The sequence below is a fragment of the Pteropus alecto genome, unplaced genomic scaffold (genome assembly GCF_000325575.1).
Source record: "Pteropus alecto unplaced genomic scaffold, ASM32557v1 scaffold59, whole genome shotgun sequence".
In the NCBI taxonomy this organism is placed as follows: Eukaryota; Metazoa; Chordata; class Mammalia; order Chiroptera; family Pteropodidae; genus Pteropus; species Pteropus alecto.
Genome location: NW_006443292.1, coordinates 4,276,722 through 4,289,707, shown reverse-complemented (window position 1 = coordinate 4,289,707; position 12,986 = coordinate 4,276,722). Strand labels below are relative to the sequence as shown.

The 12,986-nt window shown below is 51.2% G+C and overlaps 1 protein-coding gene and 1 pseudogene across 1 annotated transcript in view; both read left to right on the top strand.

The window, feature by feature from the left end:
* Positions 1–12,986, top strand: part of ADAMTS17 (ADAM metallopeptidase with thrombospondin type 1 motif 17) — a 213,173-nt gene that overhangs the window by 115,839 nt on the left and 84,348 nt on the right. Inside the window, exons 10-11 of the mRNA XM_025041234.1 lie at positions 8,174–8,275; positions 9,518–9,663. Coding sequence (XP_024897002.1) covers positions 8,174–8,275; positions 9,518–9,663 — 248 coding nt within the window. The remainder of the gene's footprint in view (positions 1–8,173; positions 8,276–9,517; positions 9,664–12,986) is intronic.
* Positions 8,921–9,036, top strand: LOC112472818 (annotated as a pseudogene).

Sequence of the window (12,986 nt, the reverse complement as noted above, 5' to 3'; positions counted from 1 at the left end):
TGCTGATGCTCAGAGCCCTCGGCTTACCTTGCTGTGCAGAGCCTTCAAGAAGCGGCTTGGAAAAACAACTGTACTGTACGTGAATGAGGCAAGGGCTGGGGGCCATAGGCGCATGCGTGACTCTTTCGCAAGGCCTGGGGGCCATATGCGCATGCGTGAACCTTTTGTCTTAAAAGTTTCTAGAACGTTAAGCCCATTACAGAAAAGAAAATAATAAGGAAACATAACAGAGGTTGGACCCGGCCAAAGGAATAAAACCGCGAAACACACACGTACGGAGAAGTTGAACTGTTTCTTTTTCTTCTTCTGGAATACAAACCATGAAAACTAAGAAGAAACCGGATAGATTATGTTTTGAGAAAAATACTAACCACCGTGACGGCTGGTGGGCAGAGTTCTCATTTTGCTGTTTGCTGCCTCTCGTGAGGGACAAAAGCATATTCCTGGTAGAAGGTGGAGGCGCGTGGCCTCGGGGTCACGTTCTCTGTGGGTGCGTCTTTGTTGCATGAAATCACGAGGGTCCGTGGTCGATTTCAGAGGATTTGTGAGCAGGGATAGGAAAGAGAATTACATCTTTGCTTTTCCTGTAATTATGCACGTTGGCATCAGCCACAGCTGTCTTCGTGGCTTCCATGACTGTCTCAAGATTAGAGGTCACTGATTTTTTTTCATACGGCATGACAGTGGTAGTCAGTGTCTCAAAATATCATTTACACTCACTACTACTTCAAAATTACAGGGGATAGCCAACCCAGAGGCAGATCTTGTTATGTAATGCGTTGCCAAGGAACACACATATTGCTATATTCCATGTTTGCACCTATTTCTGTATTTTGAATGATCCTTGAGTTTGTCTCCTTGGTAATCTCATGTGTTTTACAGTTAATTATGCATCGACAGATATCACTTAAAAGGTTCAGAGTCTCCTCCAGATACCTCCTAGCAGAAGGCCAGAGGCTTGGTGCCAGGAGTTGGCAGGCCAGCATCTGCCCCGGCAGAAGTTCTGGCTCGCCACGGGCTATTAACCCTTCTTTAGGGAGAGTTTCTGGTACAAACCTTCTTCCGACTCAACTTCCGTATCTGTTCTTCTTTTGGCTCTCACCGTGTGTAGCCATTTTCAGACCAATCCAAATTAAAAACCGTTTCCTTGCTCAAAGATACAGGGTAAATAACTGTAGGGGAAAAAAAAAAAAAAAAAACCACGTTGCTACAGTTGTTTTGGGAGCAGCCCAGCCTCCAACATTAAAACCAGGTTCCTGCTTTCCTCAACATTTGCATACCAGAGAACCAAGAAAAGTTAAAAATACAGTCCATTTTCAGTTCTGCGGCTCTGGAGATTCCCCACACCATCACCATAGTGTCTTTCATGTCTTGTCTTCAGAATGCTGGTATTGTAAGGCTCAAAGCTGTCCATGGAAATATGAACTACCAAAAAAATTTGGCCTCGGGAGCTGGCATTTGTTGCAAAAGTTATTGGCAAATATCGCCGTCTCCTCTTTTAGCCAATGGTAATGTGATGTTTTTAATTCAATAAAGTGTTTCAAGAAAGTCCAAACCTAAAAGTTATAAACATCGGGTAGTAAATATTTATTAGAAAGGGGAAACGAACTTTACGCAATTAGTCCAGTCCATCTTTTTTATGATTACAAGTTCCTCCTGTGTCTGTCAGCAGTCACTGCAAAGCAAAGTCACGATTTCACAGGACTTTAAGGCTATTGAAGCTCAGATACTCTGCCAGGTGACACAGAGGGTGGGAGGCCAGAAGTAGGTCTGACTTGTCAGCCGAAAGGAAGAGTCTGCCGTCCTAGGGGAGACAGAGCAAGAAGAGGGGACTCAGGCAGCCCTGACGATGATCATGGCGTCGCAAAGCCCTCGCCCCTTCTCGTGGCAAAAGCAATACTTCTCTGTCCCCTCCCCCATGACCTCGGTTCCCCGAGGTCCTCAGTTGAAAGGTGCTGTGTGAGGACCGCTCATCCTTTTACTCTCACGGCTCCTCATGGCGCGTTCCACCGTCTCCGTTTCTCAGCCCAGTGTGATGTCACTGCCCCACGAGGAGAGGAAGGCAGCGACGGGAGGTGACACGCACCCGCCCCGGCCGCACCCGTGGGCGAGCACAAGTGTGCTCCATGCCATGGCATCCGCAATGGACTGAGCTGTGCATTGGATGCTGTTTTTTAAAAAGTGTTAAGTCCGGATGCTGGAAGCCAGTTGCTTTGGGGAGGGAGGCGAGAACGTCTAGACTGCGGGTAGGCACTCAAGGTCTTGCGCGTCACGTTTCCTCCTTTGCTGGTTTCCCTTGAACGCTGCCGGCCTCTCAGCAGAGCGTGGAGGTGCCGTCAGCTAGCACAGCGGTCGAGAAGATGGGCTCTCGACTCAGCCTGCCCAGGGCACGCCCTGCCTCTACTTCTCGAGCATGTTACATAGTCTCTCTGTGCCTCGGTCTCCTAATCTGCACAATGAGCGAAATCATTGTACTTATACATCAGGGGGTTGTCACGAGGGTTAAGTCACAAATGAATCAAGCCCTCGGCACCAAGGGCTAGTTGGCTAGTGTCCTTTTCTTACTACCTCATTTCTTGGAGCTAGTGGGAGAGGAGGCACTGTTTAGCCGACTGTCCCCTTGGTGGGTCCTTCTCTCTGTGTCTTTCCCCGTGCTGCCCTCGCATTCCTCCTGGTTCTCTGGGTGTCTGTAACCCCTGGGAATTGCTCTCCAGCCTCCAGTCCGTAGGCTGGAAACCCTTTTGCTGTCCTTTCTTAAGTCCCACGGCAAGTCCCATGGGCATCTTGATGGATAGAGGCCCCTGCGGTGTCCGGGACGCTTAGGGAGTCCGGATTCCACCTTGAACAACAGTGTTCTTTGATGTTAGTTGTTTCTAAACCTGGCGGGCCATTGGGACCTGCTCCAGAGAATGTCAGAAGTTTTCATGCCCGACTTTAGATCGGCTGTGTTAGTCTCTGGGGAGTGGGTTTCAGGTGTGTCTTTCTATACAGCTTCCCTGGGAGGCTCAGCTCGGCCCGGCCCAGCGCAGCTCGGTTGGGGAACTGCAGATATGAATGGAACCTGTCCCTTTAACGCCCGGGCACCTGGCCGGAAGCGGAAGCGGAAGCGGGGCCTGGCCCCGCCCCCTCGGGCAGACACTCGCTGCGGTACGATGCCGGGCGGGCGCCAGGCGCGGAGCCGTCCCGCCTGCCACAGCCTCAGCTTCCTGCCCGGCAGCTGCAGCCTCCCTCGGAGCTGTTGGCCGTTGGCAGCAGACGGCCCCAGTTTTCCAGAACATTTCCAGGAGACTGCGCCCTCCGCTCTCCAGCTTTCTGCCAGTTGTGCCCTGTCCTTCATTTCTTGTCCCCACCCCTTGTCAACTGGATGTCTGGGTATCCCGGCCCCGCCTCACCGAGCGGGACCCACCTCGGGTCTCCCCAGCCAGGTAACAGCCTCTGCAACCTCCAGGAACACGGAAGGAGTGACCAATCCTAGAACCTTCCAGAAGCGGGGCCGGCATGCCGGCCTGCGGAAAGGCTTCAAAGCACAGTAGCACGTGTGGGAAATTTGGATGAGTCACTTTTCCGTCCAGCTCTTCGCATTTTATTTTATCTCCCCATCGGCTCGCATTATCAGCAACACCTTCCTGAGGGTTTTCACGTAACCGGCCCCTTCAGCATCGTGTCGAATCAGAGCTGCTCTCCACACACGCGCCGTGGCCGGTGAGGAAGCGGATCGAAATCCCCTTCAGAGTCCGTACAAGGGACGCCGCCAGCCGAAGACAAGCAGCTGAACCCCGACCGCGTGGCCAGAAGTGGCTCCCGAGGAGCTCGCCCCTTTGCTGTGTTCGCAGCCCCCCCAGCGAAGGAAGCCGGGCGCTGACCTGCTTGTCAGGGGGCGCCCTGGGGACCTCAGCGGCACAACGCGCTTGACGTGACGTTTGCCTGAAGCCAGTGCGGTGACAAGCGCTGTCTGCCCTGGACCCACGGCGTCCCACTGCCCTTCAAGGCGTCTGCCTCAGCCCGGAGCCTTTGGCCTCCACACACATTTGCCTCCTCGGTTGGAAAAATGGAAAAAAATAGAAAAAGCCGCATCCTCCCTGCCTCCTGCATACGCGTATGTGAGAGCTCCTTTGTGTGTCTTCCGTATCTGTCATTTCCTCTTAATTTTTTGGAATAACTTGTGCATTTCTATTATATTTTTCTCAGTCACCAACTCCGTGCCCCTGCCTGTGTTCAGTGGTGTGTCTCTTCTCTGTCACGCTGCGTTCAGTGTGGTCTTCGTTAGTTACCTGATTTTATTTTCTCAGACATTTCTCAACCAAGTTCTGATACTTCAAATGTTACCTCCTTTGACCTGCCCATGTTTTCCCATAGTTCTTGTGTATTTGCAAATACAAAAAAAAAAGACAGTTACTATTTTTTTTTTTAAGAATTCATGCACATATGCTGGCACAATGTTTTTAGCGACCCATGACCATATCTTCTGGTGATGATTCTTCACCTACTTTATCCCCCCTGTTTCTTCCATCTTAGTAGAGATTCTGTGCTGATTCTTCCCCACTGTTGTTCACCTCTGAGTTATTCTTCGACCAATTATTTATAGGATCTTTATGTTGGAGAGAGCCTGGGATGTTTCCAGGCTGGCACAGATCCTCCTCAGGGAGGTGTGTGCATGTGTGTGTGCGTGCGTGTGTGCGTGTGTCTCAACCTACAGAAATTCCTCACCACACACGGTCTCTTTCCTGCTGTGAGATACGACTTCCTACACATACGGTTTATCATCGTAATTTCCTTGTGCAGCTCTGAAGTGTCTGTTCTACCTCATGACAAGTGGGTCTAGAATCTCCCATAACAAATCTAAGCATGCGTTTCTTTTTTTCTTTTCTGTTCTGTTCTTTGCCATTCCCCTGCTTCCTCCCTCCCTCCCTTCCCCTTTCTTTTCTTTATTTCTTTTTTCCTTCCTTCCTTCCTTCCTTCCTTCCTTCCTTCCTTCCTTCCTTCCTTCCTTCCTTTTTCTTTCTCTGCCTCTTCTCTCTTTCTTTAAAGAGTTTTATGGAAGTATAATGTGCATACAGAAAAGTGCACAAATCATAAGTTTAGACCTTGATTAGTTTTTATAAATTAAACACACCTGTGTAACCACCAAATGGGCCAAGAACCAGGATGTGAGCCTTGGTGAGTGACTTCCCAGCCCTGAGCTTCTGACTCAGTTCAGGGTCCTTCTGCAAACATCTGCCTCTTCATTGGAAAAGTGGAAAAGATAGAGAAAACTCCATCCTTCTTGCCTCTCACAGCTGTCGTGAGCCTCAGGATGACAGATATCAGAGCTCTTTGTCATTTGTAAAGCATGACACAGATGCCAGCTATCTGCCTAGAAAGCATCACAGTGACAGGTGTCCATGCAGTCCACCCTATTTGTCCCATTGTAAAACAGAAAAAGGCGATGTGTGGCTTGGGCGCGTAGCACGACGCCGGCGGCTGAGCTCGGGTCAGAGGCTGGAGCTCTAAAGTCACCTTTTCTGCTCATCCTCGTCTTTGCTTTTATGCGGAACAAGGTAACCACCATCTTGACTCCCACCTATAATTTTCCCTTGTTTTCGAAGGTCATGTAAAGAGGATCAGAATCGCATTGTTCGACTAGACCACAGTTTATCTGTTCTACTGTTGATGGGCGTTCGGGTGGTTTTCAGCTTTGGGACTCAAACATGCGATTGCTGTGAACGTTGACTGCCTTGGGTGGGCATATACACATTTCTGCTGGACATACAACTAGGAGAGGAATGGCCGAGGGTCACAATGTGCATGTCTTCAGCGAATACTGCCATGGAGTCTCCCAGAGTGGGTGCAGTGGATTAGAACGCCATCAGCTTGAGAGAGTTCTTAGCACGCCACATCCTTGCCAACGCTTGGTAGTCTCCATCTCTTTCCTTCTTTCTGGTGGGTATGTAGAAGTACCTCATGGTGATTTTCATTTGCCTTTCCTTGATGACTGGTGAAACTGAGCACTTGTTCTTATGTTTATGCCCATCTTATATGCTTCGATATTCTCTTTTGTGAAGTATCTCTTCTGGTCTTTTGTGCATTTTTCTACTGGTCTTTTTCTTAATTGATCTGTGAGATAGATGTGTGTGTGTATATATATATGTATATACACACACATCTTAGATACAAATTTTTTGTTGACTCTTCGTATTGCAAATATCTCTCCCATGTATTGCAAATATATTCTCTCTCTCACAATTATCCTTTTGAGAAACAGAGTCCTTCATTTTAACATAGTATACTTCATTAATTTTTCCCTTTATGGTTAGCATTTTCTGTGTTCTGTTTAAGAAATCTTGGCCCGGCCTCATTCTCCTTTGCTTTGATGATTGGGAAAGTTTTATGGGAGAGCGCTGTCTATAAAGTGCATAATAAAGAGTTTACGGCACCTTCTTCCTCTCTCTCCTGAAGGGCTAGTTATGTCCCCTGATCCCAAGCACTCCTACCCCATAAACTCACCTCCCGGGTCAGCCTTGTCTCTGGAGCATGTGTCCATACACTGACACCACACCCCCGAAGAGCTCTGGGGTCTGAGTGTGTGGAATCAAACATTTAACGAGGTGCAGTCAGTCTTTACGGGACCAGCTGTGCCGTGCTCGGGGCTCTCGTCTTTCCGCCATTCTGTTGAGGGGTGACCGGTAATGGGAACATAGGGCCTCTTCCGAACCCAAAGGCACAATATTCCACTTGCATCGTCAACTTTTTTCAGGGCACAGAGCAGCTCTGACATTCTTGGAACATGAGAAAGAGCTGTGGGCTTCGCGTAGCTCCCTGACAAAGCCCCTCCGGCCCTGCTGTCCTGCCCCTTCCCTGCAACGTGTAAGCGTTTTTTGAATTTAGACAGCACAGTTGCATGTCTCTTCTGTGCAGATGTTTGAGATTCCTTGGAACAGTGACCTCGAAACCGAGCACGGCACACACCCTTGGCGAGCCCGCCGTTACTGTCCTGAGCTGTGCACGGGGACCTTTGACCCACATCCTGCTCCAAGTGCCCCCACGGGTTCCCCAGCCAAGCCCTACAGGGTGACATCGCCCCACTCCAGTTCAGGCTTTTTTTTTTTTTTTTTTTTTCATTTTGCCTTGATAGAGTTTGGCATCATGGACATACTGCGTCTTTAAAAGAGCCTTAAGTACTTCTGGTCTCAATTTTCAGACCACGAGGCGAGGATTTGGGTGCAAGTAGTTTATCTGGGAAGTGATCCCAGGAAGCACTGTGAGGGGGCAGGGAAGTGGGGGGGCGGGAGTCAGAAGAGGTGCACAGATGGGCAGGCCAGCACGTGGGCGGGGGGCCCTCCCACTGGGGCTCACGGAGACACGTGTGGAACTTGCCTCGGAGCCGTTACACTCAGCGCCCGTCCCTCGTGGTCCAGCAGGGAGATTCAGGAGGACAAGGAGGACGCTGCTACGTCTGTTTCCGTCCATTTCACACCTTGTCTCATTCTGAGCATTTTGTCCACATCCAGGTTGCCTATTAATACATGGGAGTCGGTATTTTTTAATGCCTATTTCTGCTTTAGTGGAATTATTTTGATTGAGTGTTTGTGCATGTTAAATCCTCCGGGTGAAATACTGTAAGAAATTCCACACGGCTCAGCCGAGCTAGAAGATAGGCAACCACAGAGGGGACCGAAGTTTGTCCCTTTGGCCCCAGGGGGCACCCTGAGCTCTTTAGCACCCTTGGGGCCACCATTCTGGGTCTGTGTAACGGCCCCTCCGGCCTCAGCTCCAGAGCTGCTGCTTCCAGCAAATCACCGCGGAGGAGGCCTGGCTGGTGAGATGCTTCTCCTATGGGCACCTGCCTTGTCCCTTCTACCTTCCCACGTTAGGTGGAAGGCACCTGTTCACTAGCGGCTCCCGGCCTGTCCCTGCATCAGACACCTAGGCCCCGAACAGTGAACACCAGACCTGCCCAACTGACTGCTGGGGACACAGGCCTTCTCCGGAGAAACACACAGCATTTTGTTGAGCTAAATGAACCGGTTGAAATGATGCCCCTGTTTTTTTGTTCATTTGTTTGTTTTGACATCCAGATTCACGACCTTCCTTCTTTCCTTTTGATTTCACATTTTAAGTCTAAACCAGCCATCACCCTCCCCTTGTGACGCATGCGTGATATTCTGGGAAGTCATCTTCCTTCCCTTGTCCACAGCACCTGATGTGCGCTGGCCTGTGGTGCCTGGTGGAAGGAGACGCCTCCTGCAAGACCAAGCTGGACCCTCCCCTGGACGGCACCGAGTGTGGGGCTGACAAGGTAACCCCACCTCCCACCGCCCCCGCGGGCAGCCCCATGCCTCCATGGGCCCAGGCCGTGTCCCCTGGGAGGCCATCTGCACTGCACTCATGAGCCCCCGAAGCATCCCCTGGGCCACCCCAGAAATGCTCACGGAGCCCTCTCCAGGTATAGAGGGGTACCTAAATCACCTCTCTGCTTTTTTCTTATAAATTACAAGAATCATTCACTGAATGTTTTCGTTACGTTAGCTCCTTTTGTCATGAAAGTGGATCTTTTAGAAGGAAAAGCTTTACATCAGGAGACCATAAATGGAGAAACAGGATCGCTTGCCATACAACAAAGGTGACCGTAAAGTAGATTTATTGAGAACAGTGTCACCCAGTTCTGGCTAGAGGTTAAGAGAGCGAGCCAGCGGTTCTCCGCAGGAGAGACTGGTGAGATAGGTGTCCCCAGCCCCCGCCACAGCCCCAGACTTTCTCCTTAGTTTCGTCGCAATGACCGAAAGAGGTGCCGTGTCTGGGGACCACTGAATCACCCCAGAGTCTGTGCCACGCACATTAGGAAATGCTGTTTTATGGACGTGGTTCCATAGTGTAGCGGTCAGCACGTCTGCTTTACACGCAGAACGTCCTGGGTTCACGCCCAGTGGAGCCACGGTCCATGGTCTACGGCCACGCCACCCTGAACATGCCCAATATCTGATCTCGGAAGCTAAGCAGGGTCAGGCCTGGTTAGTACTTGGATGGGAGACCACCTAGGAAGACCAGGTGCTGTAAGCATAAATAATAATAATAATTAAAAAAAAAAAGGAAGTTCTGTTTTAGAGGGCTGGCTTTCTCCTACGCCCAGAAGGAGCCGAGGTTCAGCCACGTGGTGCTGCCGGCTGTGGCATCTCCAAGCACCAAACCCAACTCCGAAGTTCAAAACCACAGAGCCAGGAAATACTGCCTTCCAGAGTGAGACACGCTCGCATCCTGAGGCGTCTGCAGAAGCTCGGGCCTCTTCGCGAGCCATACGCATTGGTCCTTATTCTGGGAACTTAGAAAACCCCAGTGGAGCACATTCCCTAGGGAAGTTTAGGGCAAAATACTCATGCCCCAGACAGAGGGACACAGGTCGAGTGAGTCAGGAATGTCACTAGAGTTCGCGAGCACACGTACCCCGAAATAGTCTGCTTCCATGTGCGTGACAGCAGCGGGAGGCGGCGTGGCATGGAGCTTCGTTTCATTTTTTCACGTGGAAGGGACGGCTGTGTTTCAGTGGTGCCGCGCGGGAGAGTGTGTGAGCAAGACCCCCATCCCGGAGCACGTGGACGGGGACTGGAGCCCGTGGGGCGCCTGGAGCATGTGCAGCCGTACGTGTGGGACGGGAGCCCGCTTCCGGCAGAGGAAATGTGACAACCCCCCGTGAGTCCCCCCGACCGGGCCTTCCCCAGGGTGCCCTGGTCAGGCCTTCGGGCCTGCAGCTCTCACCGCCCGCAGCAAAGCGGGGACGGTCTCTGGAGGAGAATTCGAGCTTAAGGAGAGTCAAACCCCCGCGGGCCGGGGCGCAGGGGCGGCGTGCGTGTCCAACACGTCTCGGTCTAAACAGCGCTCTCTCCACGAATGTGGACACAGAGACGCTGCGATGAGCTGGCTCTCTGTTCCTTGCCCAGGCCTTAGTTGAAAGGTTTCCAGGGACAGCTGGATGACAGTCCCTCCTGGCCTGCTTCGCGGACTTCCTTAGTCGAGGGTCGTTCCAGGAAAGCCTGCAGGCCTTCGGCAGAGCGAGGCCAACCTTCAGACTGGCTGTCAGCTGACCTGGGAGCAGCCGGGCGGCTGATGAGTCAGCTGTCTTGTTCATCCACATATTTTTAAGTTGTCCTCTTAGAACTATTTGACTGAAAATAGTTGTTCAGGTTTGTTTTTTCTTTCCCCTCGTAGACTTTCTTTTAACGACTGACTGTCGTGACAGCCATGACCCTTCTTGTTCACCTTTGCACGTTGGTTCCGCCCAGAAAGCTCAGGACTAGATTTTGTGCTCAATTATAATTTCTTCACCGCAGAGCTTTTTTCTTCTCTTGAAGTTTCTCATTTTTAATATTTCTTTAAATGGTCTGTTTTATGGCTTGTGTGCAATCAGCTTGCGTCACATTAATTTTGAAAATGAGCCAGTTATATATAACGACTAAATAGAAATACTTTATGTTCATAATTACGTCATGTTGCTGTATAATTAGCAAATCCTCCTATTTAAAAATCCTGATGCCCAGGCTATATCCTAGCTCAAATAAATCACAAACTCTGGGGCGGGTACCCAGGAATCACATGCTTTAAGCCTCTCCAGGTGACCCTGATGTCAGCCAACTTCGAATTAAAGGAAAATTTACATTCACAATTTAGTCAATGCCAAAAACACCATTTCCCAACCCCCCCCCACTCCCCCACCGCCAGTAGTTCTGTAAGCATTGATACCACATATTTTGTCTCATTAAAATTTTTTCCTCCCGCAGAGTATTCAACACATAGGAGGCATTTAATCCTTTCGGAATGATTTCTTAATTAAAAGCGTAGATGGTGTGTCAGGATTCTCCACAGAAACGGAACCAGTAGGAGACAGACAGAGATGTTTATTACTAGAAACTGGCTCACATGATTATGGAACCCAGGAAGTCTCATGATGTGCAGTCTGCAGGCTGGAGGCCCAGGAAAGCCGATGGTCTAGTGCAGTCCAAGTGCAAAGGCCTGAGAACCAAGGCTTGGGGCAGAGGCGGGGTTGGAACAGACAAATTTCTCCTTCTGCCTTTCGTTCTATCCAGGCCCTCCATGGCTGGGATGAGGCCCCCACACACTGGGTGGTGGGGACATCCGCTTTACCAAGTCGACCAGTTGTAGGCACACCCAGAAAAAACGTGTAATCTGGGTACCCTGTGGCCAGTCAAGTTCACCCATAAAATTAACTATCACAGATGAGTAAATCATTAGAAATCCTTGAAACAGAAGCAAAATCTATTCCAAGCTTCCGGTGGCCGCCGGCACTCTTCGGCACCTTTGCCTTGTAGACCGGTCACTCCAATTTCTGCGTCCATCTTTGTAGGGTCGTCTTCCATGTGTCTTTGATCTTCTCAGGACACTTGTCGTTAGATTTAAGGCCCACCCTAATTCAGGGTAATCTCATCTTATAATTAAGAGTTCCCAACTTATATCTACCGAGACCCTTTTTCCAATTCAGGTCACGTTGGCAGCTTCCAAGGGGGCATATCTCGGGGTGAAAGGGTCGCCATTCAACCCGCTGTGACCTCGAAGCCTCCATTCTGTTCTCAGACAGGTGCTCCCCTCCCTCTCCCTAACTCATTTTTGGCCCTCATCAGGGCTCGAAGTGGATGTCCCCCCGCAGACCGGCCCCCTTCCTTGGCCACCTCGCATCGGGTGGGGTGCCTGCTTCACACTCTCTGCTTCTTTAGTAACATTCCAGGGGTAGTACAACTGTTCGTAATTACTCAAGTATTTGGTCACTCATTTTCCCTTTGCCCTCCCCACTGGCTTTTGAGCCCCAGGAAGGCCACACCCATTCGGGCACCCTTCTGCCTCGCGTGCCCCCAGCAGGGCAGGCCTCCTTGCCACGTGATGCCCCCCGTCACTGCCAGGAGGCATGCTTGCTGAGCATAAGCAACTCTTGGCGTTTCCAGCGCCACCGACACACGCACCTACCATCCCCTCTCCCCCCGCCCCGCCAAAACACGGGTTATTGCGAATTATTATGCCAGGAAGGTGGATCAGGCCGGCCCGATGCCTTGTGTCATCTTGCCCCACTGAGGCCCAAATGTGAGGAACAGCCGGGAGGTGGGGGCCAGACCCCCCTGCACCGGTGCCCACCCCGCCCCAGCGAGACTGGCTCACCGCTAGGGTGCTCCGTGCCTCCCGAGAACAAGCCCTAATGCATAACCCAGCCTGGTTTGCCCAGGGCGAGAGCCGCTAACTGTGTTTGCTCGTCTGCCCGGTCTTTCTCAGTAACAGTGCAGCTCTACTTCCTGTTCTGAACAGAAACGCCAGGCTCTTGTCCCCTTGTCGTTTCCTATAGCATTTCTCACCTTCACGGAACCACCCCAGGCGAATGGGGAGACGAGGCTGGCCTCGGGCGGAAGGTTCAGCCCGGGCCCCGGGTGCCTCCCGCGGAGAGGCAGGATGCAGACAGTGTTTTATGATGTCCAGGCAGCAGCTGTCAGCCTGCTTTTGCACAGTGACCTGATGTGGTGATTGTTACAAAACACAGCTGATCGAGGCCCCGGGCCAGGCTCTGACCAAAACAACATTCTCTCCCTGGCTCGCTCCTTAAATCACCAGGCTGGCGGCCTCGAGATTTCCCAAGGATGTGCAGATCTCACCGCTGCGCGCATCGGAGCTGGAATGCTCCCCCGGGCCTCTCCCCACCCCCTTCGCTTTATATTCCTGGCCCCTTTCCCGTCTTCTGCAGCTGGTTTATTCACTGTCCAAAAATACTGGCAAGAGAGTCCCCTCCCATCCCGTTTTTTCCTCTAGCCTCGGTCTTTACAGCTTTTGGAATTTTTCTTTCTTGCCAGCTGACATCAAGGCCTCAGGGATCTTCCGTGTTTTTAGTCCAGCTTCCTAGGCTCGTGCTTTCCTGCCGTAATTGGTGTCGCTGTTGGTGGGAGTTTCCACGAAAAGACTGCAAGGCCGGAAGTTCGTCTCCGATTCGAATGCGGGTCCCCATCAGAAGGCTAGAGCGGGGG